This window comes from Gossypium raimondii, chromosome 12 (genome assembly GCF_025698545.1).
Source record: "Gossypium raimondii isolate GPD5lz chromosome 12, ASM2569854v1, whole genome shotgun sequence".
Taxonomy (NCBI): Eukaryota; Viridiplantae; Streptophyta; class Magnoliopsida; order Malvales; family Malvaceae; genus Gossypium; species Gossypium raimondii.
In genome coordinates this window covers 45,141,328-45,169,197 of record NC_068576.1, presented here as the reverse complement: position 1 = coordinate 45,169,197, position 27,870 = coordinate 45,141,328, and the positions used below count along the sequence as shown (strand labels likewise).

The following is a 27,870-nucleotide window of genomic DNA, read 5'->3' as shown; positions in this document are numbered from 1 at the left end:
CAATAGTGTGTGTTTCATACTGATCCGACTCAATACGTTCCGCAAGGTGACGATTTACAAGGGAAGGAAAACAATAAAAGTAAGTATATAGAATGCTTAATAAGTTCAAATGGGAAGCACTATGCTTGCCTTATTTTCACCTAAGCGTGTTAGCTACCTTAAATTGGCACAATGTTTGCTAGATCATATCACTTTACAACATTAACAAGGTGAGCATATATCTATACATACATATCCATGACATTAAACATTATAAGCAACTCAAATCATATCAATGGTACATATAATCGATCATAAAACATATTCAACCAACAATTCATAAGTGTAAGTCAATCATTCATAATTCATTTCAATCACATTTCCTATCATCAATACATAATTATGTAACATTTACATTTGAACCTTTTCAATAGCATTTTGATTGTTGATCAAGTTCATTTTATCATGTTTTAAGGTTTCTGATTCCGTTTAAACTATTTCGCCCAATGAAATCCTAGTAAACGGACTCAGATACACAGGTAAATTACACCACACCAGATTGTTTGTCCAAGCTAAAGCTACACCACACCAAGGCATCGAAGTGCAAAGCCCGCAGGCATTATATGCATGTTCATATGCTAATACATCCCTCCACCACACCAGGGTCTCCATAGAGACATATAAAACTTGATGATCTGCAACAAATGTTGGATCTCGGTATAACCTATGACAATCTCTGTATAATCACATATTTCGTACAAGCACGCATAAGACCCTATTAGCATGTCAATTGTATCCTAACCCTTTACAAAGTTGATACGAGCATCTTTTACACATATAACCATCACATATCCCTGTAATTATCCATTTTTCATATCGTACCCTATACGCGATCACATATTTCATTTACATGCATGTAATAAATCAAATCATCACATTTGAATCTTGTTCTGATACATACCAATTTTCACATAACATTTCAATTTTTCCATTTATAGCCTTTCATGCCAATTAATAAATAATATTATTATATTCAAACATATATGAAGCCAACCATAAAATCATACATAACAAACATAAATAGTAAGTTTCCATGAACTTCTTGTTCAAAATGTGAAAAGAGTGGATATTTCAGGGACTAATTTCCTCTTGGACCCAAATCTTGATCTATACAATTATTTTATACAATCAATCAATACTAAATGTTTTCATATTATATAATGATATGAATGAACCTATATGAACTCATTTTTCGATATCCCTAAAATTTTATATTTTATTCAGTTTAGTCCTTGAACTCGGGATAGTCATAACTTTCGATTTGAAGCTTGAATAAAAATCTAAATTCATGTATTCTCAATAGGGACCATATACTTTCTATTTTAACCTAATTTCATAATAAGTTTTACTTTTATTCAACTTGGTCCCTAATGTAAAAAGTTAACTAACAAGTTAAATAACTTTACAATCTAATCCTTTTCATAACCTAAGCTTAAAATCTATCAATTTCAAGCCTAATTCTTCAAGAAATTAATATTGAAAACTTTCTAAAACTTTAGTAGTTTTACAAATTGGTACATGGGCTAGCTAAATCTAGCTCCCATGAGCTTAAATCTATAGAATTTACAAGAAAATGACTTAAATTTCATACCTGCTTGTTGGCTGAATATTAAGCTTTCAAATATGGTTTTGACATTATTTTCCCACTAACTTAACTTATATACCTTGATTAAGATTTATTTAAACTAGTTTAATTAACATAATCGAGGTTTAATTAACTTAATTTAATTTTAATCAACTTTAGTGGACTCCAACATCGCTATCCACTTTCTCCTATTGAGAAATGGTCCAATTGCTATCTAGGACCCTTGGCTAGTTGCTATTTTAATCCTCAAGCCTTTTGGCAATTAAAAATTTATAGCAATTGAAACTTTACAATCTAGTCTCTATGCCTAAATTAAATATTTAATTGACAAAATTGTGGACCAAACATCAATATAGTTTTATATTAACCCTATAAATATTCATATTTAATATTTACACACTTAGTTTACAGAAATGGGTTCCGAAATTACATTTTTCAGTACCACTAAAAGTTAGGTTGTTACACCTTCTCAAAGACAGACATTTTTGTGTCGTGTGGTGAAAGTTTCTCACTTCTATCCAATGTGGAGGATAACTTCTCCTTGCAATGAAAAAAATTTGAAAATCTAACGATTTTAAATTTTTTGGACTTTGAATTTCAAATAATGACTTGATTGTTAAGTTGATGTTAAGGCATGACTTAGCGAAGCATAATTTGAATCGTTACTTGAGTTGCACACCTTTTGGAGGTGATTATGAGATATGTGACAAGTGGTAACATTTTAAATGGTTATCGTGGTGGTTTCTTAGAAAGTGTGACCCTAAAATTAAGGCTTAAAGGGAATACCAAGTTTATAAATAGGGAGCTTCTGCTGTAGGCTCCAAAAAAATAGTAAAAGCTTTTACCAAATCAACCGATTATAAGTTACTTTGTATGTGCAGACCAATAGAGATTTTATTATATAGATAGATTTATTGGTATATATTATAGATTCTGTTATCCATATAAAATGTTGTTATATAAATAAATATGTTGAAAAATCGTAAAAATTATTAAAATTCATAAAAGTATAATTTTTTTAGCATTAAAAAGTTCACTTTTTTAAAAAAATTGTAAGATCTTTTACAAAGCTGCGTTTCTAATATGACTTTGAGTATCTGGTTAGAAAACTGTGCTTTCATTAGGAATTTGAGTAAATAGTTGATGTTTTTGGTAGTTATTATACAATATTGTTATTTAGGGAGGTATTTTGTTATGTATTATATAAATAAATTTTGAATTAATCAACCTAAAAGAAGTCAGGCAGCTTAGTCGGGGATCAACTATCTTGACTACATTGTACCGAGAGATGTGTCCAGGTGCTAAAGCACCGAAAATTAAAATTGGTAGATGTATATTCTTTCTTTAGTCAGGGGCATGGTGCCACTTACCATATTTACGTCCCTAAGTAAATTTCCCTCACCAATTTCCACTCGTAATAAGGTAAGATTTATTTAATAATATAATTATCATATTTTTTTCATTATTATATATTTTGGAATAACATATTACTTGAACAAGTGGACCAATAACGTGATTCATGTGGGTATATCAAATGAGCTTCAAGATGTTATTTGGGCCTCTCTTTTATTGAGTCCAATTGTTTGTATTTTCTGGGCTTTTAATTCAACAGTTTATAATTTAATTCAACTCAACACATATTTTTCTTATTTCCCAAAAGAAATATTATTTGTTAATTAATTTAATTAGATAAATTAATTTTTCAATTAAATAATTTTCTCAACCAATTCTAATTCGTTAGAGTCATAACAACTTTACCATAAAAGAATCTATAATGAAATATATTTAATTTTAATATTCAACGGATTAATAATGACTAATTAATTTAATTCCATTTTCAAACTTTAATTATTTCATTATAATTAAATAAATAATAATTCAAAAACCTTAAATTAATTCTCAAATGATTTCTATATTTAGTGAGAAAACATGTGCATTTGTGAACGCGACCTATTTCTCGAACTTCATTTCTATTTATTTTTGTTCATTTGGTTCTACATGCAATTCGTTTCTGGTTTCAACGAGCTAGCGAAGGGACCAGTTTGACATATATAATTAAGGCTCAAATAATTAATAATTAAGTTCCAGTTTTTTTGTCCATTAATTTTAAATTTATTTAGTTACGAAGTCATTCTACTATAGTATTGCGACTAAGACTCCCTAATTACATATCATTACTAAAGCTACTTAATAAGTGATCGCCTAATAATCTTGTTATAAGTGTGTTACCATTATAGGATATCCTTAATCTATTTGTGGTAAATCTGTTCTTCCAATATGATCCTATTTTATCTCATGGTAACCATTACATCTTCATTCATGAAAAATCAATTACTATCAAATAATAATCAAGTCATCTATTACAAAGACAAATATTATAATATTTGTGATATCAATTCTATTGATAAAAAAGTGTTTATTTTACAATTTTAAAGTAGTAAAAAATTGTGCATGTATAATTTTTTTAATTGGCTAATTGGATTGGTGCCACTTAGCAATAAGTATGAGTTTGATTGACAAATTACACACAAAAAAAAGTTAAGTAACAAATATTACCATGAGAGTGTAATTGCCTTTTATATTTTTATTCAGAAATTGAAAAATTACATGTACGTGATCATAAAACATAATAATGATTAATTAACATCTCAACTTTAATATTTCAACCAAAAGTTCTATTTAATTTTTTATATTAATATTTTATAAATATATTTATTACATTTTTTTCACCTATATTATGAGTGTGCCATAATTTAGTATTAACAATTTATTTTATATTAAACTTATAAAATTAAATTTTATTTAAATTTTAACAAGGTTTATGTTCTTTATAAAACAATAGATTTTATATTTAATAGAAATTCTATCACATGTGTATGCATGTCAAAACAACATATTTAAACACATAGTATGCGTTTAAAATAACATATAATAATTAATGAAACGTATAATTTGAAACAAATTAATAGTAAGATATGAAATATGTACGATATTAAGATAAAAAATCAAATTAAGTTATGAGAAAACAAAATTTAAACGCATAAATACATTAGATTAAGAATACTAGATAAATATAAAATTGTTTATTATGGTGTTGATATCAATCATGAGTTGATGTCGAGTTAATTTAAGACACAATCTGAATCAACAACATTATTAATTTGATGGTGAATTGTGCATAAAAAATTAAAGTATATAAAAATATCAAAATAAAGCTTTGGTTGAATAATGAATTTAAAGTTCTATTAATGCAATTGACATGAGTTGAAATCTCACCATATGTATATATTATTTTTTAAAAAATAAAAATATTAAAGTGTCATCGAATAATATAACTTATTTTAAATGCGAAAGAATATTTTAATAATTTTCCTAACCGAGTTGGTATCTAATTGACTCGTGACATCAACTTAGTCAAGAATATAAACAATAATATGAGTACATATCACAATAAAAAAAATAAAAAAGTATTGGGACAAAACTCGTAGATAACATACTGAAAACCTCTTACATCGTAATTACGTAGAGACTCAACAAATGTATTTTAAATAGTTTTATTGTGATATTGTGACGTGTGAATTCATGCAATTATTTTCTAAAATTAACGCAAGTAGAAATATTTCCCAAAATCTATTTTTACTAGTTTCTCTCAACTCAAAAGCTATTGCCAATGGCCACCATTGTTTTTTATTCTTCATCTTTAACTATATTTCCCTTCCATTAAATCTTTCCGTTTTCATCGCTTTGTTTATGCTTAATCTCCGTTCTCCTTTATATATTTATATCTGTTCGTTTCCTTTTCTATACTTTTTCTTTACAAATCAAATAGCGATGGACTCATCAGAGCAAGAGAAAGTTGACGGAGATATTGGTGTTGAGAAGAAGAAGGATAAGACTGCCAACGGTTATGGTGGAGACGGCGGCGAACCGAAAGGAACCGCCTCGTCGGCTGATCAAGATAGCGGAGACTTCTACGACGTCGAGATTGAGAAAAGCAATGGAGAGAAAGAGGAGAAGCCCCCACAAGAAAGCAAGGAAGAATCGACTTCCATTTCCAGCAAAACCGAAGAATTCAACGATAAGGAGATCACCATTAATAGTCCTAAAATATACTGCAATGCCCGCAACCATTACTTGCCGGCCATTAAATCACAAGCACATCTCCCTAAACCCGACCCACCAGCGACGCCGAGGGTGGAACGTTCGCAATCGTTGTCCATCGCAGAAACCATGCCTTCCATTGGCAAATACATAAGCGACCGAAGCAGCAGTTTCTCAGCAGCAATCGTCAGACGTTTATCGTCGTGGAAAGAGGATAACGGGGACTTGGTGGTGAAAAACGACTCGTTGAACTTAGAGGTGACGGAGTTCCATATCCCAGGAGTGAAAGTAATAGTAAAGCTGAAAAGCGAAGCCGAACGACTGGGGCTGGATTTGAAAGGTCGGATATCATTTTTCACGAGATCGAACTGCCGAGATTGCACCGCCGTCCGACATTTCTTTAGAGAGAAAGGGCTAATCTACGTGGAAATAAACATCGACGTGTTCCCGAAAAGGGAGAAGGAATTGATAGAAAGAACGGGGAGTAGCCAAGTGCCGCAGATATTCTTCAACGAGAAGTGGTATGGAGGATTGACAGCTTTGAATGAATTAAGGAATAGTGGGGAGATGGAAGTGAAATTGAGGGAAATGGTGGGGGAGAGATGCCCGGAGGGAGCGCCGCCAATACCAGTATATGGTGTGGATGATGAGGAGGAAGAAGATGACGTGTTGTTGGAGACGGTGAGGTCTCTAAGGAAGACTTTGCCTATTCAAGATCGTTTGATTAAGATGAAAATGGTTAAGAATTGCTTCTCTGGTGTTGATTTGGTGGAAGGCATTATGGATCATCTTGACCGTGGTAGGAAAAAGGTACTGCTACTCTTACTTTATATCACTTTTAATTATAATTATATCACATAATCTTAAATGAATTAGAATCCTAATTATATATCTGATGCATCAAAGGATTTTCATACCATTTTATTACATGCCATAATTTTAGCACTTTTTTCTTTTGATATGATGTTAGAATTAAGTAACTTTTTAAAATACCCTCATGCGAATAAATTTATATTATTAACAAATTAATTGGTATTTTTAAAATATATTTATTATGTTTTTAAAAACCATATAACTGTTATAATTTTATTATTTTTGTGATTTATTGATAAGGTTTGAAATTATACATGATTTCTTAAATAGTATCGAAAAATTCAAGTTGAATTAATTGGTAAACCACGTTATTATTTAAACCCTTAATTAAGTTGATGTTATTAGTCAATTGAGTATTAATTTAATTAAAAATATTAGTTTTACAAAATAAATTATATTATTATAAGGATGTTTTTACCTTGTTAAAATTTTGTGATAAGATTCCAACATAAGACTATGCTTTTAAACATAAACATTTAGATTAAAATATGCTCTAAATTTGTATACTCTTGAAATATTTAGAATTTAGTTATTTTATTTTAAGTCATCTACATTTTGAATTTAAAATGTAAATTAAATTGTTAACATAACTAAATTTCTTCTGTTAAATTCAAGTTCAATATAACATATATTTTTGTTGATATGAGTATATGTACAAAGAATACATGTAAATTTAATTATTTTATCTCTTTACATATGTGTAAGAATCTGCTTAAAATTATTATTGAATTAGTGTTATAGACTAAAAACACAAAATTTAGTGTGAAAAAATTAAGACCATACAACATAAATTTCAATGAAATTAATTTAAATCTATATATAGAAAGTTTGATATCATGATCTCTAAAACCTCAATCAATTTAAGGTCATTTGCTTTTCACATAATATTTTATAGATATTATTTTGTATGTGTCGTATTTATAATATTCAATTAATATTCTCACTAAACAATCCAGTTGAATTAGTTTGGATGGAGCGAATCCAGATGACCTTGGATATGATTTTTCATATTTAAGGTATTTTTTTTCTATATATCTAAAATAAAAAAATTTGTTCGTAAATTCGAATATTTAAATTATATGAAATGGGTGGATCGTGGTAATGTAATTTTCAGCGGTTAATATTTTCTAAGAATCATCAACATATTCTTTTTCCTCATGTTGAAATTCCGCAAACATTAATTTACAAATTTTTGTTTTCATAGAGCGTCATAACTGCAAAGCTTATGGCTCAGAAGCACTTCTTCCATCATGTTTTCGGGTAAGAACAGCTCAATTTTTAGTCTTTTTTCTTTAGTAGTAAAGATTGTCATTAAATAATAAATAATTTAATGATATGAAAATGGTGTAGAGAGAATGAATTTGAAGAAGGAAACCACTTTTACCGATTCCTAGAACATGAGCCATTCATAATGGGATGCTTCAATTATCGAAGTTCAACCAACGATAGTGAGCCCAAACCTGCATCTTTTCTTGCCGATAGGCTTTCCAAACTAATGTTTGCCATTCTCGAAGCTTATGCATCGGATGACAGGCTCCACGTTAATTATAGTGGCATCGACAGAAGTGAAGAATTCCGAAGGTTTTATCATCCTTATCCCCCCTTGTTGTTATTTTACTAATTATCTCATCAGCCAAACATGCCATATGGATTATGAGTGGGTGGGTGTGGGTGATGCAGATACTTAAATGTGGCTCGAGATCTGCAAAGGGTGAATATGAAATTACTGAGTCCCAATGAAAGGCTAGCCTTGTTCTTAAACTTGCACAACGCCATGGCCATCCATGCTGTTATTAGCATCGGACACCCCGAAGGAGTGCTTGACAAGCGAGCCTTTTTCAATGAGTTCCTATATCTAGTTGGTGGATACCCTTACTCCCTTAACATTATTCTCAACGGTACCCTCCGTCGCAATCGGACCTCCCCTTATTCCTTCTTCAGACCCTTCAGCAAAGGTGACCGCCGCTTAGAGGTACCCTCTCTACTTCATCCCCATCCATTGTTGTAACCAGTCTTAGTTGATCATCTCAATATTAATTATTTTGAAAATCACAGCTGGCTCCTCCCAAACTGAACCCATTGATACATTTTGGACTATGCAATGGGACAAGGTCCAGCCCTGCAGTGAGGTTTTTCACTGCTGATGGTGTTGAAAATGAGTTAAGATGTGCTGCCAAGGAGTATTTCCAGAGAGGTGCAATTCAGTTTAACATGGAAAAGAGGACCGTTTATTTAACTCGTATCATCAAATGGTACAATGAAGATTTTGGAACCGAGAAAGATATCCTGAAATGGGTGATGAAGTACTTGGATTCTACGCAATCGGGGCTTTTGGCCCATCTTTTGGCTGATGATGGCCATATTAACATTATGTATCAGGATTATGATTGGTCTGGTAACTTGTGATGAAATCCCTTCAACCAAAACATCCAACTATCTTTCACATTTATTTATACACACAGATAAAGCAAGGATATATATACACACACTGTTGATTATGTATTATTGGAAAGAACATTTGTATATTAAAAGAAGGTATTGGATTTTCAACAACACCTAATTTCTTAAGATACGTTCAAATTTACGTCTGCAACTACGATATTGCAATCAAAATCCGAGTAGAAACCAGATAAGCAAGACAAGAAGAAGTTACAAGAAAAAGAAGAAGTGGTAATCTAAAACATTTAAGATTTAAATTTCAACCGAACACATAGGCAAATTTAGTAAACCAAGACGGTGGAAATGGAACTCGAATGTCGCAACGGCCGATTCCCATGCGACACAAAGCCGGCAAGTTTCTAGCCTTCTGCAACATTTCTCGCTTTTGTTTACTTCTGAAATCTTCCAGCAGTTCCTTCACCAACCTCCTTATCACCGAACACCGCCGTTGCACCTCAATACACTCTAGTTCCCCACAGCATAACTTCATTCGTTCACGGCAGCTATCGTCCCTCACCCGCCGGCAGCTCTCAGTCAAAAATTTCTCGCAACCCCTGAGACCTTTGCGAGAGGAAGAAACTGCAACAACATTAACAATAGAAAGAGTAAGGAGTAAGGAAGCTGCTAAGAGCGTGAGTTTGGCCATTGTTTTCGGGTACAATTTTACATACATTGTGAGGTGGGGGATTCTATATATTCTGTAAGAGAATAGTAGGTTAATTTGCATGAACAAGATACGTGGAGCTTTACTCTGATAGTGAAAACTGTGAATGTTGAGGTGGGAGATTCTTCCGTCCAAGGTTTCAGTTTTGGTTCCACGTACTAAAAACGCTCTGCCTTGGATCTACGCTGTGGTTTGTTTCTTTGTTATAGAGGGTCTGATTCTGAATGAAGTATATTATTTTTATGGGTTAAATTGTAAATTTATCTTAAAATTTGTCATTATATTTGAGAATATATAAGTGTATTAAATTTTACCAAATAATATGATTCGAAAACAAATTTAACAAAATTCTGCTATATTTTAATTTAATGTTAAAAATTAATTAAACTATAAAATGTTAATAAATTAACTTAAATTTTTATTTAATGAAAAAACACTTAAAGTTTTTTTTAAAATATGTCGTAAAAAGGATAAATTTTGAATTTATCTTTCTAAATTAATTATTTTAATTATTTTAATATTATACTAATTTATTATAGTTAACTAATAAAATAAAATATTAAAAACATTGTTTGTATATATATGAATTTGAATTAGGTTAGTTCATCAATTAATTTTAAAGTTATCTCATTTTAATATTTTCTAATTTAGCAAAGTATTTTTAGGGTGCATTTTGAAAGTAACTTAATAATTGAATTTAGGTATAGTGGTTTTGTAATTATACATTCATGGCACGTTTGGTTAATCATTATAATTAGTGGATCTCATTAAATTGAGTGTATTTAAAGTATCACAATTACACTCCAAAGAAAAGATGAGAATCGAGGCAATTACTACAAATAGTCACACTTAAATTCAATTACCCTATGACTTTCCAAACACATTTGTACATGATTTAAGCTTAAGAAGATATTTTTATACTAATAAAAGTATTTTAATTTTAAGACATTCTTTTAAAAATATAATTGTATGTTACTTTACTGATTGTGAGAGAAGGTCTCTATTCAGCCTAAACAGTGGGTCTCGTACCGACGAGAAACAAAGGCTCATCTCAACGACGCGACTGTCTTGACGTCCCAATGAGCAGAGAAGCAACGTCGCTACGACGCAACATCCAATCCAAGTTTTTGACATTTCTTCTCCTAGTTAAACTCTGTTTCAGCTTCCCACTTAAACTCTGATTAATCTAGAGATATTCTATTCATATTGTACTACAAATTTTAGGCTATAAATAGGTCACAGTTACTCTAGGTTAGACACACAACAGAAATATTTAGATTAAGAGAATTTTGTTCTTTACTTTGAAGGGTTTTTCTTGTGAGTTTTTGGGTTTTCTTTTAATTCTTTCTATCGCTTGTACTCTCATTTTATTATAGTGCAATCTCTTTTTGCCTGTGGTTTTTTATCCTCATTTGAGGAGTTTTTCCACATTAAATTTTACGTATTCGATCTTCTTGATTTAGTTCATTCACTTGTTCATTACTTTATACGGGTCAATCCCCTACAAATTGGTATCAAAGCTAGATCGATTTTCGCAATCAACCCATTCAAAGGTGGCAGCATCAAGGTTTGATATGGATAAGTTCAATGGCATTGCAAATTTTAATTTGTGGCAAGTTTGCATGTCAACAATTTTGATCTAGAGGGATCTAGAGAGGATCCTTGCAAAAAGAAAATCGATAGACATGGAACAATTAGAATGGGATAGTTTAGATCTAAAGGTTCTATCCATAATTTAATTATGCCTAACAAACAATATGTTACAGAAGGTTTTGAAGGAGAAAACAACATATCAGTTATGGAAGAAACTAGAAGCCCTATACATGATGAAATCTTTGGCTAACAAGTTAATATTAAAACAACGTATCTACACGTTCAAAATGGCCAAAGGTGAGTCCATTAGATCTCATATTTGTGAGTTTGTTACCCTTCTTAACGATCTAAAGAATATTGAAGTAGAGATTAGTGACGAGGATCAAGCTATGTTGTTATTGTGCTTTTTGCGCTTTTCTTATAAAACTTTTAAGGAAACTTTAATCTATGGGAGAGATCATCTCTTATTTGAGGAAGTGAAGGGAAACTTGTTGAGCAATGATAAACTCGACAATGAGTTAGACTCAAACAAAAATTCAAACGGGCAAGCTAAAGTTGCAAAAGGTAGACAATAATCCAAAAATACAAATCGTAACAAGTCTAAAGCGAGATCCAAATCCAGAAACTATGACAAATTTTGTGGCTATTGCAAAAAAAAAAGGTTATGTTAAGACAAAATGTTAGAAACTCCAAAATAAAATTAAAAGGAATGCCAAAAGCAACGAGAGAGATAAGTAGAAAACTAATGTTGCTGATGCTAGTGTAGCCAAATATAGAGGTGACGATTTCTTATTGATGTTACAAAGTGAAAATTTTATTCATACTTTTAAATGGATCCTATATTCATGGTGATCCTATCACATGTGTCCCAATAAGGACTAGTTCTCCACGTACAGTTTGGTTGAAGGTGAAGTTGTGCTAATGGGGATTAATTCTCCGTGTAAAATAGTCAGGGTAGGGACCATACGAATCGGGACGTATAACAGAATCATTCGAACACTGTCAAATGCCATGTAATTGATTTAAAGAAAAAGCTCATTTCGTTGGGAATTTTGGATCCTAATGGTTGTAGGATAGTCGTTGAATCAAATGGCTTAAAAGTCTCTCATGGAGCTCTCATTGTGATGAGAGGACAGAAAAATAGAAACCTATACGTTTTTCAAGGATCTACGATAACTGGTGCGATTGCGATTATTGAAGAACAGCCAAAATCGTCGCCACGTCGAGATGAGGAAGATCATGGTGTCGTGACGACACGACGTCACTACAAAAATGCGCTCCACGTCCTGACAACGTGACGTGACTTCTTCTCCATTGATTCTGATTCAACCAAACATTAACATATGCGTTTAGGTCATATGAGTGAGAAATGTATGAGAGCCTTGTACAACAGAAGTCTTCTAAAAGACACTAGAGTTGATAAGTTAGGTTTCTGAGAGCATTGTGTTTTTGGGAAGCAAAACAAAGTTAACTTTGATTAGCAGTGTACAAAACAAAAGGGACTCTTTATTACATTCATTCCGATTTATGGGGTCCATCTCCCGACATATCAATAAAAGGTAATAAATATTTCTTAACTTTTATTGATGATCACTCTAGAAAAGTTTGGATATTTTTTTTTGAAACAGAAAAGTGAAGTCTTCGAAATCTTTAAATAGTGGAAGACACTGTTAGAAAAACAAATCGAAAAATTCGTGAAGCGGTTGAGAACGGATAATGGCCTTGAGTTCTATTCGTTAAAGTTTAACGATTTCTACAAACGGGAAGGAATTGAAATACATAAAACCGTTGTTGGAACTCCACAGTAGAATGGAGTTGCAGAAAGAATAAACAGAACCTTACTAGAAAATGCTCGATGCAGGCTTAGGGAAGGAATTTTGGGCTGAATTTGTAAATCTAACAAGTTAGTTGGTGAATCAATCTAATCATTTAGCATTGAACGGTAAATTCTTAGAGGAAATATGGTCAGGTAATCCTCCAAATTATTCTAATATTAGAATTTTTAGTTGTTCTGCTTATGCTAAAGTTAGCCAGGGAAAGCTCAATCCAATGGTCGTTAAATGAATCTTTTTAATATACACTATCGATACAAAAGGTTTTAAGTTGTGGTGTTTGGAATCCGACAAAATCATTGTTAGCAAATATGTTACATTCGATGAATCTACTAAGTTCTGATAAAAAAATGGGCCTTTTACCTTTAAAGACACAACAAATCATAGTGTCTTGGACTAAGGGAGAAATAGCAGGCGACGTCACGACGAGTCAACACTCCACGCCATAACGACACGGCGAATAGAGGGTTCGTCCCAATGATGAGTCACTTAACGTCGCGACAACGACACAGAATCTTGATTTTTGTAATTTTGAATATGTTTTGGATCAGTTTAGGGTTTCATCTACCTTCAAGTACCCTCACAACATTAGTTAATGAACTATAAGTAGGCTTGTGACAGGAAGAAACTTGAAATCCGACCACCATAGAAATATTGTGAAGGAAACCTAGTGGTTTATGCTCTTGGTGTTGTTGAGAGCATTAATTCAACCGATCATTCGCGTTATTATGAGGCAGTTCAAGCATTCGATTCTAGCAAATGGCTCGTTAAAATGGAAGAATGGATGAAATCCCTTCATAAGAACGAGGCTTGTCGGCTAGTTAAACCATCCATCGATAAAAGAATCGTTGGTTTAACTATGTTGTATGTAATGGTATGCACTTGTTCTGATATTTCACATGCTATTAGTGTTGTTAGTCGATACATAGCCAATATCGGTAAGTTACACTGGCATGCAATTAAGTAGATTTTTAGATATTTGCGGGGTAGTTCTAACATGTGCTTAGAGTTAGAAATAAGCCCAAATGGCTTAATTGGATATGTTGATTCCAATTATGTAGGATACTTAGATCGAAGAATATCTCTCACAGGTTACTTATTTTCTTTTGAGAATTGTGCCATTAGTTGGAAAGCTACACTTTAAGCTACATTGGTTTTTTCGACTACTGAAGCAGAATAAATGGCAATTACCGAAGCAATGAAAGAAGTAATTTGGTTGAGGGGCATGTTTTATGAATTGGTAAGTGAAAAGGGGGTAACTATCGTATTCTGTGATAGCCAAAGAGCCATACATCTCACTAATGATCAAATGCATCACGAGCGAACGAAGCATATAGACATTCGTTACCATTTTGTTTAAGAAGTGATCATTCAAGAGGATGTTCAGATTATTAAAATTGGCATAGAACACAATCCGATTGACATGTTGACGAAGAGTCTTCCAATTTCAAAGTTTGAGTATTGCTTGGACTTAGTAAGTATCTAACAAAGATCAAATTAGTAGGCCCGTAATAGGGCTCGGCAAGGAAGTTGGTCCAAATACGAGTCAATATGGAGATTTGTGGGAGAATGCCTCTATTTGGACTAAACAGTGGGTCTCGTCCTGGTGAGAAACAAAGGCTCGTCTTGACCAGCAAATAAGAAGCGCCGTAACGACGCAACGCCCAATTCAAGTTTTCGACTTTTCTTCTCCTAGTTAAATTCTGATTAATCTGGATGTATTCTAGTCATATTATACTATGAATTTTAGGCTATAAATAGGCCAAAGTTACTCTAAGTTAGACACACATTAGAAATATTTAGATTGAGAGAATTCTATTCTTTGCTTTGTAAGGGTTTTCTTGTGGGTTTTCAGGTTTTCTTTTAATACTCTCCATCTCTTGTACTCTCATTTTATTATAGTAAAATCTCCTTTTGCCCGTGGTTTTTTTATCCTTATTTGAAGAGTTTTTTCATGTTAAATTTTGCGTGTTTGATTTTTTCGATTTAGTTCATTCACTTGTTCGTTGCTTTATACGGGTCGATCCCCTACACTAAACTTGTTTAAATAATATGAAAATTTTATAGATGAGAGAATTTTCATTTATTTTGACCTACTAAATATTTAACTAAATTACATAGTATTTATTATAAATTATTTATATTAATTTTAACTAAACTTTATATTATTTATTATTAATTTTTCAGATTTAGCCAAAGACCAACCAAGATTGACAATGAGTATATGTTTAAGGTTGGAAAGAGAATAGCTTAACAAATACAAAATACTAGAGCAATTAAATAAAATTATATATATGCTTATTTTTCTTGTTAATTTTATTAGCAATCATATTGTTGAATATTTTCTTAGACTAACATATTACAAACAATTATTTGATTTTATATGTTGTTACTCGTTTAGATAAACTTTTTTCAAACACCCTTGGAAGTTGGAACGGTTTCAAACACCTCATTTTGATAAATAATAGTTTTGGCATACCATTTCAATATTTAATTTTTAATTTGTATTATAAAAGTAAAAAGCCCCAAAGTTACTAGTGGAGAAAAACTAAGTTGAAATTCTTTATTACCATTTTTTATTTTTGAGTTTTATAAAAAAAATAGTATTATTAGATAATATAAATGTAAAATATAATAATTATTCAAAGTGAATACAAATAAATTTTGTTGTTATATAAAATTATAAAAATATATATTTTTATTCATATTTTAATAATATAAAATTTTATTATCATAAATACAATATAAATTATTATTTAATATAACATAATCTTAAATAATTTAATTTTTAATATACATGCCCTTTTAATACTTTTAAATATTATTTAACAAAAACATAATTAAACTTTTAATATAAATGGCTCTAAATAATTATTTATTATATTATAAACTCGAACTATTGTACTTAATAGTGATTTATTATAATAAATAATTTAAAATAAATAATTAAAATATCTATAAAAAGATTATGATACATATTATTATCTTTAATAATCATTTTATATTTTTATCTCATCGCTATAACTGCAATTAAATCCAAATGCATATTTCACCACCGAATTTAATCTTACTACTATAATATCCAATCTCACCCGATAACTAATCTCACCTCAATTCATGTTGGATCTTGAAATATTTATCACAAAATCTAAAGTCAATATTAAAGTTTTAAACTTTAAATTATATTATTTTAATAACAACAAATTTAAATGTCGATGAAGTGAATTACATCATTTAGAAAATCAAGTTAATCTAATCTAATTCATAAAATGAAAATTTAATTAAAAATAAAATAATATTTATTCAAATTCATGAAAGGCGCGTGAATAGATTTATGATTACCCTTTACGTTTTCTATGAATCGCGAAAGCAACTAATAAATTAAAGACTCAAATTTCGTATGACATAAATTATTAAATAATTTTTTTATAATTTTAAATTAAAAAAACAAAATATACGGAAGCTCACTTTATATGAAACGAGCTTTTGCCACGTGTATGTAGCAAAATAACACATATGTCAGGCAATCATGCATCTTTGAATGGTATGTTGGAACTCCAAAATTATTACTTTCTCTTCTTTGCTTTCAATTTCTTCACCCTTTCCCTGAGACTGCTCAGAAACTCAGTCTCTTTTTCTCTCTCTTGATTTATTACATTTAGTACAGGTAGATCTATCTATCCTCTACCTCTGTTCTCCTTACCTGTTCTTTGTTTTTCACTTTTACTTACCCTCAAACTCTTTCCTTTTGAAGAAAAACTTGATTTTTTTTATCTGACAAACAATGGTGTTCTTACTGTTTTTTTTATGATCTATGGAATTGGGTAAATTTCTTTTTTCTTTTTAAATTATTTTTGGTTGCTTCAATAATTTGTTTGAAGATTTTAAAGTTCTGGGTTTTTGGTGGTTAGTCTGTGCGAAAAAAATCCCAGGTTTCTAAGTTCAAAGGTTCAGGGTTTGAACTTTGAAAAGGCTTTTTGATTTGATTGACCGTATGCATATTGCATTCAACAACCATCAAAGTGACAGTATTGGATCCCATTACTTCCGACTTTCAAAATAAGCTAAACGACGTTTGAGCAGCCCGAAACAATTTAGAAATTTGAGTCAAGATTCTTTGTTAGATACTGCAGTTTCAGGAATATAGAAACCATAAGTAAAATACATATATTATATTATGGTCTGCAAATTCTGAGGTTTCACGTGAAGAATACGCTGCCTTGTCCGTGATTATTGCAAGTAACGAATTCGAGAAAAAGATGCCTCAGCTCAGCTGCATTTGCTGTATTTGAGAGATAACCTACTTCACCATTGATATGCAATGCAATACAGCCGCTCTGATCCTCTTTCGCCATAAATGCACACGGACTTCTTCTCAGGGTTTTCAAAGTCACTTCAGTGAGTAAATAAGCTTGTTCCCCATTGCTGCTTGTTTCATGCTTTAGATGCCGTCAAGAGGGCGCCACTTGAAAATGACCCAAATTGGCTTCTTTCTTCTTGTACTCAACCACTCTCATGCTGTGCGTGGAAACAATGGCAGATCTCAAGTTTTGGAGTTTGGGGTAGTGATAGGATTTTGATATTTTTTTTGGAAGGTTGAAAACGTCAATGTCTTTGCTTATGGAAAGCTATTCAATGCAAATTCAAATCAAGGGTTTGCATTGTTTAGCGGTGATGATTTGAAAGATCCAAAGAGTATTTTCGAAAATCACAGGCTCAAAGAATGGAACCCATTGTTTCAAGGTACTGCTTTCTTTTCTTCTCCATCTTCATCTCTCTCCTTTCTCTTATTCCACTTGTCAGATCAGGGGATGCAGAGGCGCTTTTAACCCTGAAATCATCCGTCGACCCTTTCAACTCATTGCCATGGAAAGGAACCAATGTGTGTGCATGGGAAGGAATCAAGGAATGCATGAATGGAAGAGTTACAAAACTTGTTTTAGAACACCTAAGCTTGAGTGGCCCTTTAGATGAACAAAGCTTGAACCAGTTAGATCAACTTCGGGTTCTGAGTTTCAAAAACAACTCCCTTTCAGGTCAAATACCTGACCTTTCTGGCCTACTCAACCTCAAATCACTTTATCTCAACGACAACAACTTCACCGGTGAATTCCCAGAGTCCATTACAAGCTTACATCGTTTGAAAATCATAGTTCTGTCTGGAAATCAAATCACTGGTCAGATTCCTGCTTCTTTACTCAAGCTCAAACGATTGTACACTCTTTACTTACAAGACAATAGCTTCAATGGTACACTCCCAGCTTTGAACCAAACCAGTCTTAGATTCTTCAATGTTTCAAATAACCAACTCCATGGTCAAATCCCTGTGACCCCAGCTCTGGTTAGGTTCAACCTGTCTTCATTTTCTGGTAATATCGATCTTTGCGGCGAACAGATTGGAAGCCCATGTCGAACGATCAATTTGGGGCCAGCAATGAGTCCAATTTATCCCAATTCGAGTTCAAATCCCACATCGAAAAACCATAGCAGGTTGATCAAGATCGTAATAGTTAGTTGTATAGGTGGGTTAGCGCTGCTACTTATCAGTGTGTTTTTGGTGCGTTTTATTAGCAAAAGGAGGCGAGGAAAGGGTAAGGAAAATGATGTTAAAAGCAAAGGGGTTGTTAGCGTTGAAGGGGTTGAAGGAGGAGGGGAGGCGTTGGATGGCGGCGGCGGCGGAGGGAGTGGTGGCATGAGAGGTAATAATAGTGGGAAACAAGGGGGGTTTTGGGAGGCTGAGGGTCTAGGGAGTCTTGTGTTCTTGGGAACAGGTGATCAGCAAATGAATTACAGCTTAGAGGATTTGCTGAAGGCATCGGCGGAGACATTGGGGAGGGGTACGATGGGGAGTACGTATAAAGCGGTGATGGAATCAGGGTTCATCGTGACCGTCAAGAGGTTGAAAGATGCGAGATATCCAAGGTTAGAGGAGTTCAAGCGACACGTGGATTTGATAGGACGGCTCAAGCACCCAAACTTGGTCCCACTTAGAGCTTATTTCCAAGCCAAAGAGGAACGCTTGCTCGTATATGACTATTTCCCCAATGGAAGCCTCTTCTCTCTTATTCACGGTATGTCGGTGACTCTCAAATTTCACTTCTTTTAATTAATATTTTAATATCCAATAACTTGCAATTAATACATACAAGTTTCATTTTTTTATAGATCGTGTATTTTTATTAACATATTTCCATGGTGAACTAGATTGTATATGGGATTTAGTTTGGGTCTTCATTGTTTTCTTTACTCTTTACAACCCTGAAATTGTATTAAACCTTCTTTGACTTGAAATCAGCGGTCAAACGGTTAAAAGTATGAGTGTTGGGCGGAATTTGTAATGATAGTTACTTTCTTTTTACTTAAGTAACGCTCTAAATCAATAAATTTAATTTTGACATTACAATTACTTTCTCAGATTAGTGACATATTTTTAGAAAAACACTTTTATTAGTACTTTTTGACCGTTTGATGGCTGAGTTTAAGAAATTTGGAAGTCAGGGTTTTTGGCATGAGATCCTGATGATGAAGTTAATTGGATGAGACAAGTAGGAGCCTTGGGCCTTGGGGAGATCCCAAGCAAGAAAAGGCTGAAAACATGGTGTATTTGCAGTCTAAAATTTGAATCCTTGTAAGTGGCTAGTTACTTAAATGACTATAACTCGTAAAAGGAGTTACAATAATTGTACATCCCAAATCTCTAAATTCTAATTAATTATTTATTTTCTTCAGATAATATTGTGGTGCATGAGATTGTGGGGCATAGTGTGTTTCGTGGAGATTAGGCGGCCCATGTTTTTTCTTTGGGTCTCCGCTTCTCACAATCCAATAATCCAATCCATGCCCCACCTTTTGTCTACCTCCCTTTTTATTTGTATTATTTTTGGGGTTCTTTTCTTTACTTTGATTTAAATTATTCAAAGCTTTGCATTAAAGAAATTCATGATCGTGTGTAAAATTTCATTATTCACTTTCATCTCGAATGACATGACTAGTATTTTCCTTTATATAGAAAATATTTCTCTATCAATCATGATCCTAAAAGATTTAGGTAAATAAGGACAATTCATGGCTGAGTTGTGTTTCTTTTCCTTTTTTATTTATTTAATTTTCAAATAAAATGAAACAAGGCCGAACATCGATTAGGGTGCATCACTATAATTTGACAACTCATAGTTCAGAGTCTGACCACCCCCAGCATGTTATCGTTGTCAGTTGCCCCACTCACTTATCTTTTAATTTTTATTTACAAAAATTCAGAGAAGAATAAGAGAACCAGATTGAATAAATATGTCTATTGTTTTGGAGAATTACTACTTTATACGAACATCTAAATGGGTGGAAATATGTTGTTTATGTTCCATGGGCATAATATAAGCTTGTTTTGTTTTTGGATTACCTTGTAGGAACAAGAACTTGTGGTGGTGGAAAGCCTCTTCACTGGACATCATGTCTGAAAATAGCCGAGGACTTGGCTACTGGACTGCTTTATATTCACCAAAATCCAGGCTTAACTCATGGAAATCTCAAATCATCTAATGTGTTGTTAGGTCCTGATTTTGAATCTTGCCTCACTGATTACGGTCTCACTATATTCCGAGACCCAGATTCAGTCCAAGAACCTGGTGCTGCTACATTTTTCTACAGGGCACCTGAGTGCCGGGACATCCGGAAATCATCGACTCAACCGGCTGATGTTTACAGCTTCGGTGTTCTTCTTTTGGAGCTCTTAACAGGCAAAACTCCATTCCAAGACCTTGTTCAGGAGCACGGTTCGGACATCCCTAGATGGGTAAAATCAGTCCGGGAAGAAGAAACCGAGTCTGGCGATGATCCTAATTCGGGTAATGAAGCATCCGAAGGGAAGCTTCAAGCTCTTTTGAACATTGCAATGGCTTGTGTTGCAATTGCACCGGATAACCGGCCTGCAATGAGAGAAGTTTTGAAGATGATTAGAGATGTGAGGGCCGAGGCTCAAGTATCGTCAAACAGTAGCGATCATTCGCCAGGGCGATGGTCTGACACGGTTCAGAGTTTGCCTAGAGATGAACATCTAAGCATATAAAAAAAAAAAAAGAAGAAAAAAGCCTGTGAAATAGCTTAAGATTTGGTAGGCATTGATTTAGATGTCGAATTCTTTCCCATTCAAACTTTGATTCTTCTACTAGCTGTAGAATTGTATTGTAAAGCCTTTTATTTTGTTTTTGGTCGCATTTGTAGAATGTTAAAGCTACTTCCATTGTGGGAATGGTTTGATTTATTGGACATTTTAGTTCTATTTTGGTTGTGTTGAATCCAATCACTTTGATTATGTTACGATTTTATGCGGTGAATAACTTAAATGATACTCATTATGTTACGATTTTAGTTGTGTTGAAACTGGTCCAAAAATACTGAACAATGAGATAATAAACTACAAGAAGTTGTATAAATCAAGTACCAAATAAGGTTAGCAAGTTACAAATTAAACACATGAAAGCTTCAACGCAAAATTCAGCTGAACCTGTTGGATAATTTTTTTTCTCTCCCTTTTCTAACTTGAGATATGAGATGATGAATATTTCACCATTCCTATTATCTGGTGCTAGGGTTTATTTGATATCTAAATATTTGAGGTTCCAAAAATGGGATTTCTACAAATTCTTCATATCAGTTTCTTATGAATTTACAGTAGAATTTTTTTTCCGTAATTTATACATACCAGATACATCGAAACTCGACCTCAACAATTCCCAATCAGCACCTTGGCTCCTGCTTGAGATTGATCCCGAGAATCGTTGCCTGGACACACGAGTAAAAACAAGATGTCATACACCTTGTTGGACAACTAATTTCCTGCTGTTGAATTATGTGACCTAACCACACATTAGGATGACCATATATGCCAGTTTGCATGTCATCAACAAGGAGTCACGCAGATTGTTGTTCCACAAAGGAATTCAAAAATTAAATGTACATCAATGAAACCGAATAACATGAATAATATGTAATACCGAGGAGAGGTGGATATGCTGGTATGATGTGAAATATGAGAAAATAATTGGAGAAAGATTTTGGAAATACGGATTTAATATCGAGACACATGAATGATTAGATGAGGATTTGACCAACAAGCCATGAAACAGTCAGTACAAAGACTTTACAGAATATGAATTTGCAGATAAGATGAGGTTTGCAGCACTTGCAGTATGATGATAGAAAAACAGGATTATGACCAACCGGCTAGCCGTGAAACCGTTTTGGTCAGAAGACCATACCAAGAGGTCCAAAAAGGTAGTCATGCCAAGAAGAGATGTTTGCAGTGCCAACAACAAGCTAATGCGATATTGAATGCAAGACAGAGTAAAATTTTAAACAGCATTAATATGAAGGAACCATAGGCAATCGCACAGATAGTTACATAAGACATCTATAAATCTCTTCACAATGTCTGGTCAATAGGCAACTGAAAGTGGATTCTTATCCTTGTGCTTTTGACAATAGCCGTAAAATATAAACTATCCATTCAAAAACTAGATTACATCAAATGGAGAATGGAGGTTGATGGAGGGTTCCATGAAATCTGGGACTTGAAAGAGATTAAAACAATTAGTTAGAGAGAGAAAGATACCTGAAAACTTGAAAAACTTTTAAGGGAGAAAATGCGATGGGGATTACAAGTCCTCACTGGAATGAATGGGAGTACGGGAGTTCACATGCTCATAAGTTAAGGGTGTTTTACTAGGGAAGGTTACAGAGGGTACGAATTTGATTTATAAAGTTTGAAATTCTAACATGACATGCATATGTAGATTGCAACCTGGAAAGGTTGTATCTCAACCAGGAGAAAATAGGCTTTGAATGAAACCTTAATGAGATAAAGTTAACAATATATCCCATAAAGTGAAGAAATTCTTTAACTTATGGTGGTTTATATGATCCCACCACTCTGGCCATCCACCTCAGCACAATAAAGAATTGAGTCAATTTAAAGGAGAACCTACCTGAGTTGCACTACACAACATGCTATTTGCTAAATCCTCACTAACAGACACAGGCAATGGCAGCATATGGCTCATTAAACCCGGCATATCTCTCATGCTGCAAAAAGTTGCAGTAGAAATTAATAACCCAACACATAGGCAACACTAAACCCAAGAAATAATGAAAATGCTTGCCAGTTGGGCATTAATCACCAATTGATAATTAGAAAGAACGTCCACATACTCTTTTAGCATGGCGGTAATATTGTTCTTTGCATGACAAAAGAGATCAACGTTATCCTGTAACTGTTCATAAAAGCTCTACTTGATAAGCCAGCCTCATAAAACTTCTACAAGAATCATATATATGATACGAGGCAATCACATACAAAATTTCCGTGAGCACAATTAAAAGAACAATAATAATTTGAACCCCATCAACAACAGCAAGCTTTATCTAGCAGCAGATGCAGAACTAAGCTTTTTTTTTTCTTATCAAATAGGTTTACAACACTGTAAGTCAAAGAGCATAATAAAGCACAATTAGAAGTATATAAGCCTGATTGTTGCTATGTTCTTTATAATTCTGATTAAGAACCCAGACATCAGTTTGTAAATGAAGCTAAAACATTTGGAGGATGATGATATATCTGAAAATTTTCATTTTCCTAGTTTGATTAGTGAAATATATTTTTCCAATTCTCATTATAATGCCATCAACATTCATCATTAAATGGATAATTATCACATTAGTTAACCTCTCAAACTTTATAGCATAAACAAACATAACTTGCAGACTAACCAATAAAAAGTAGCACAAGCAAGACGACAAGGTGCTCATCTCATCCAACAACTATTTTTTACCATCTGACTGCATATTAGCAATCAAGGACTGCCATAAATTAGGGATGATACACTCACCCTGTATGCAGAAAGGTTGGATGTGATTTGGCTAAGTACTTGAGAATTTTGCTTCAGAAGATGCATAGTTGTACCAAATATTCCTGAAAACAGGCATCATAGAAGTAGATTTTAAAAAGCCGATACATTTAACCACAAGCACGTATGCAAGATATTCACAATATATCAAATCCAACTACTACCATTTATGCCACAAGCAGGCCTAATTTGCAGGTCAGACCTTAAAGTTCACCGCAACCTAAACAAGGATTTAATTAAGCAAAACCTTACATAAACACCCAAGAGAAAAAAAAGCAAGTGAAGGGAAATCTAAATAAATATAACTTTGATAAATCAAGGAGAATGTACACATAGTGTCAAGCCCAACTCAGAAGAAATTAACTTTAATGATGCAATACCTAAAACCCATCAATAGCACTTGCAATACCTAAAAACCTAATTAATATAAGAAATATTTATATTACCAATCTCATAACTTAAGCATGAATTTCATATCTGATGTCCATCCCTAATTCATTAATAATTGTAAATTTATACCACAATTCCAAACCTCAAACCTAGTTTCTTACCCAAATCTATTTTATAAACATCATTTTGGAAGATTACCAAAAGTTTTTCTTACACTACTTGACATAATAAAATGGGAGATGTGGACAAATATCAATAAAAAGATATTATCTAAAGGCAATTACGACTGAAAGATAGATATGGATGCTTCTAGTTGGAAATATAAAATACAAACCTTCAGAAGGTATTCTCCCATTCTGGTCTAGAGGGTGCATTGTGAGAGGATATGGAGCCGTGTTTTGTGGCAAATCTGAAGGCATATTCATCTTTGAAGATGATTCCACCAGCTTATCCTGAAGAAGTATGATCTTTAGAATACTGGTTCTTCAATCACATTACATCCTAAAGACATTAGTTGATTCAGGAAATTAAAACAGGAGTCCCAGTTGTAGCATCCAACTTAGCGAATTGAGATACAGCAAAGGTAATTCATGTCAATTCTTTGTCATAATTAGCAGTTTTGTTTGTAATTTGAATGAAAGAACAAACACAATTGAGAAAAACTGTAATTCTTTCCAACAAAAAGTATAAAAGCATCACATCCAGAGCAGTGAAAGAATCAGTGTGCTCACCGAATTAGTGAAAAAGCTTGAGATTCATCTTAAGAAATACAACATTATGACTTGTAGTTATATGATAATCCCAATCAACTTATGCGGAAGAGACATAAATAGTAGTGCAGGATATGTTCAAAAAACAAAAACTTCACAATGGACAAAGCAAACGTTATTGTTTATACCGATGATAAAAACCATTTTATACAAAGAAAATCAGAATTCATGGATCATATACTCTATGTGCCTTGTCTCAAGAAACTTAACTAACATGCTTAAAATCATTTTAGGGAAGGAACTAAAAATTGTCAGCATACCTTCCTATTGTTAACCCTTTTACCCGCATTAAGTTCTTCAGGTTTCCTTCGCTTTCTCTGCCAATTTCCAAAACATACCTTTATCTCTTAAAACAAATGAATCAACAAATAATTTTAAAAAAGAATAAAAAGCACATTAACAAGATTCATTGTGTTTCATTGGCTCCAGTCAATTCCTATGTAATCATGTTTCTTGAAGACAAATCTATACCCGGCAAGTCAAAACTGCCATAATAAAAAATAGCAGCTAGCAATATCTTCAAATGGGAGGAATCAAAAGATGCCAGCAGCTTTTAGCTATTGTCTTAATAAGGCTCCGTAGCTACAATATAATTTACTGACTCATTTGCTTAATAACTCATTCTGGCCTACTTAGGGATGGACCAAACTGAATAAAGTATTAAGGCAGAAGACATTTCAATCAACATAAGATTGACATATGCTACAGTGACTTACAGAGAAATAATCCATTATCAAGTTGAACACGCAAATTATCATCAAATAAAAAAACCCAATGGATTAAGAATGAGCAAAAATAATTAAGCAGACGCATTTTGGTGTAACTTCTCTTTAGCACTTGATTATTAATTCAACATTCCAACTGGAGTATTAAACATAATCATTTTCCACATCACTTTTTCATATGCAGACAAAGAATGGGGGCATAAATCACAAGATACATCATATGAAGATGGAAATACACCATCAAAGAAGAAAGGAGCTTACTTGCATCCACCTACTCCTCAATGCAACATCACGTACAGTTTTATCAGGCAATGTAGCCGCAATCTTTATGTACTTCATAATATTTGGTTCCTTTTTATATCTATATACATGTACATCAAAAATGAAAATCAGCAGAATCTTTATTTCAAAATAAGTACATTCTAAATAAGCAGTTCTATCTTGTGGCAGCTCAGCAATACTAGAACATGACTAGGGATCTAATACTTAATATTAACTACTATCAATTTGACTTCATTATTTATATTAGTAGCATTGAATCACAATACTTGCATAAAAAGTAAGAAACCGAATACGTCTCCAAAAGGCAAGAAGAATTAATTAAGACATACTTTTCAAGGCCCTCCTTCAATACGTACTGCTCGTCAACGGACCATTCGACAGCCAACCCTGTATCATGTGTGAACCCTGCGACTGAGTCAATAAGGGAAGAGCCAGAAGAGTTCCCAGGTTCGATTAAAGCAGGGGAGGTAGTAAAAATACTGGAATTCCCAGAGAAATTCATGGGGGGAGGTGCAAAGTAACCACCCATCGGAATCATCTCGGAACTACTGTCAATAGCAGCTGATTGGAAAGATATGTCGTGTTGATTCATCATAGAACCTAAATTATTTTCACGAACAAACTTCACTGAAAACCCAAACCAAATCCAAATGTGAAAATCTTAACTTAATTTCTCCCCGTCATTTTAAAATTTAAACTAACAACTTCCTTCAAAAGCTACCATTTTTCTTTTCATTTCAGCTCATCAAAATCCTACAAAACCCTATACAGCACAAATACCAAAGGACAAAAAAAATGCCATAGCAATCTGAAAAAGAAAATTCAACCCAAACCAAATCCCAAAATCCTACAATTATAAAAAAAAAATAATCCCATCAAATTTAATTGAATAAAAAGAATCAAAGAACACGACGACGCTAAAAACAGAGTGAACAGGGAGAGGTGAAGTTACCTTTTTGTGGGCAACTTTCCGACAAGGCCCTAATTGGTTATGCCTTTTTCTTTCTCACTAAAATCTAAAAACTTCACTACTGCTACAATTGCTGTTTTACTGCTACTTTTTTTTTTTTCGTATTACTTGTTTATTTGTTTATTTTGGGGGTGTGGGGTTCTTTGTTTTTGTTTGTTACTTTGCTTAATCTCTCCATTTTCTTCTGGAGAGACTTCACCCAATGGGAACTGGGGAAGCAAAGCTTTGCTAGGCAAAGGCAAAGATCCAAGAAACCAAGAAAAAAAAGGTTTATTCTTTATAGGTGAAATTTATAAATGTGGCATAGATATATGTATAATTGATGTCTGCAAATCTCGGAATTCAGCAACAGGGCGAAATGCGAATCCCCATAAGCATTTAATACCAATTATTGTGGACCTTCCACTTTTTTAAGTTTTAACTGGCTTTCCTCTCCATCTCTGTTTTCTTTTCTTTATTATTGTAAGCAGTGAGTGTAATCTGATTCATCATTCAAGTTGAGTTCAAGTGGCTAGAATTTCGAATTTGCGGTCGATCAACACAGTATTTTAAAGTTCTTATAAAAAAGTTTAAGTCATTCTCTCCTCTTTTAAATTAATTTTCAAACTTTAAATCTTTTCAATTAGAATTAATGGTACTTTTGAGTGTTTTTTCATTAATTTTTTAAATTGCTTTTTTAATAAATTTGATGAAATTACAGTTTAAAAAG

The 27,870-nt window shown here is 32.9% G+C and overlaps 4 protein-coding genes across 8 annotated transcripts; 2 read left to right on the top strand and 2 right to left on the bottom strand.

The window, feature by feature from the left end:
* The first annotated feature begins 5,455 nt into the window (after window positions 1-5,455).
* LOC105764408 (uncharacterized) lies at window positions 5,456-9,004 on the top strand. Its single transcript, XM_012582963.2, has 5 exons — window positions 5,456-6,535; window positions 7,803-7,858; window positions 7,949-8,179; window positions 8,279-8,570; window positions 8,654-9,004. The coding sequence occupies exons 1-5, from the start codon at window positions 5,456-5,458 to the stop codon at window positions 9,002-9,004; spliced, it is 2,010 nt and encodes a 669-aa protein (XP_012438417.2).
* Window positions 9,005-9,296: 292 nt separating this feature from the next.
* Window positions 9,297-9,683, bottom strand: LOC105762208 (2S seed storage albumin protein). The gene has a single exon (XM_012580102.1). It carries the CDS (start codon window positions 9,681-9,683, stop codon window positions 9,297-9,299), a length of 387 nt encoding a protein of 128 aa, XP_012435556.1.
* Window positions 9,684-16,712: 7,029 nt separating this feature from the next.
* On the top strand, window positions 16,713-21,439 carry LOC105764406 (inactive leucine-rich repeat receptor-like serine/threonine-protein kinase At1g60630). Its single transcript, XM_012582959.2, has 2 exons — window positions 16,713-19,197; window positions 20,530-21,439. Exons 1-2 carry the CDS (start codon window positions 17,850-17,852, stop codon window positions 21,186-21,188), a joined length of 2,007 nt encoding a protein of 668 aa, XP_012438413.1. The 5' UTR covers window positions 16,713-17,849; the 3' UTR covers window positions 21,189-21,439.
* LOC105764407 (uncharacterized) lies at window positions 20,391-27,577 on the bottom strand. Of its 5 annotated transcripts, XM_052624779.1 has the most exons (10): window positions 27,144-27,567; window positions 26,521-26,818; window positions 26,171-26,270; window positions 25,445-25,501; window positions 24,749-24,866; window positions 24,007-24,089; window positions 23,330-23,391; window positions 23,107-23,203; window positions 21,825-21,904; window positions 20,391-21,048 (listed from the first exon to the last, which is right to left on the bottom strand). In XM_052624779.1, exons 2-9 carry the CDS (start codon window positions 26,784-26,786, stop codon window positions 21,860-21,862), a joined length of 828 nt encoding a protein of 275 aa, XP_052480739.1. In that variant the 5' UTR covers window positions 26,787-26,818; window positions 27,144-27,567; the 3' UTR covers window positions 20,391-21,048; window positions 21,825-21,859. The 5 variants fall into 5 exon arrangements, with proteins under 5 accessions (XP_052480739.1, XP_012438415.1, XP_052480738.1 ...); XM_012582961.2 differs by lacking the exon at window positions 20,391-21,048 and having other exon boundaries at window positions 21,530-21,904; window positions 26,521-26,791; window positions 27,144-27,566; XM_052624778.1 differs by lacking the exon at window positions 20,391-21,048 and having other exon boundaries at window positions 21,530-21,904; window positions 26,521-27,038; window positions 27,144-27,565.
* Window positions 27,578-27,870: the final 293 nt, after the last annotated feature.

Excerpts from the sequence above, each read along its gene's own strand:
- LOC105764407 (XM_052624779.1), bottom strand. The coding sequence starts at position 26,786 with ATGATGAATCAACACGACATATCTTTCCAATCAGCTGCTATTGACAGT. Across the intron at positions 24,090-24,748 it reads TGGGAGAATACCTTCTGAAG|GAATATTTGGTACAACTATG; the intron begins GTTTGTATTTTA and ends GCCTGTTTTCAG. Across the intron at positions 23,392-24,006 it reads CCAACCTTTCTGCATACAGG|TTACAGGATAACGTTGATCT; the intron begins GTGAGTGTATCA and ends TTTTATGAACAG.
- LOC105764406 (XM_012582959.2), top strand. The coding sequence starts at position 17,850 with ATGGAACCCATTGTTTCAAGGTACTGCTTTCTTTTCTTCTCCATCTTC. Across the intron at positions 19,198-20,529 it reads CCTCTTCTCTCTTATTCACG|GAACAAGAACTTGTGGTGGT; the intron begins GTATGTCGGTGA and ends ATTACCTTGTAG.
- LOC105764408 (XM_012582963.2), top strand. The coding sequence starts at position 5,456 with ATGGACTCATCAGAGCAAGAGAAAGTTGACGGAGATATTGGTGTTGAG. Across the intron at positions 6,536-7,802 it reads TTGACCGTGGTAGGAAAAAG|AGCGTCATAACTGCAAAGCT; the intron begins GTACTGCTACTC and ends TTGTTTTCATAG. Across the intron at positions 8,180-8,278 it reads AGAAGTGAAGAATTCCGAAG|ATACTTAAATGTGGCTCGAG; the intron begins GTTTTATCATCC and ends TGGGTGATGCAG.
- LOC105762208 (XM_012580102.1), bottom strand. The coding sequence starts at position 9,683 with ATGGCCAAACTCACGCTCTTAGCAGCTTCCTTACTCCTTACTCTTTCT.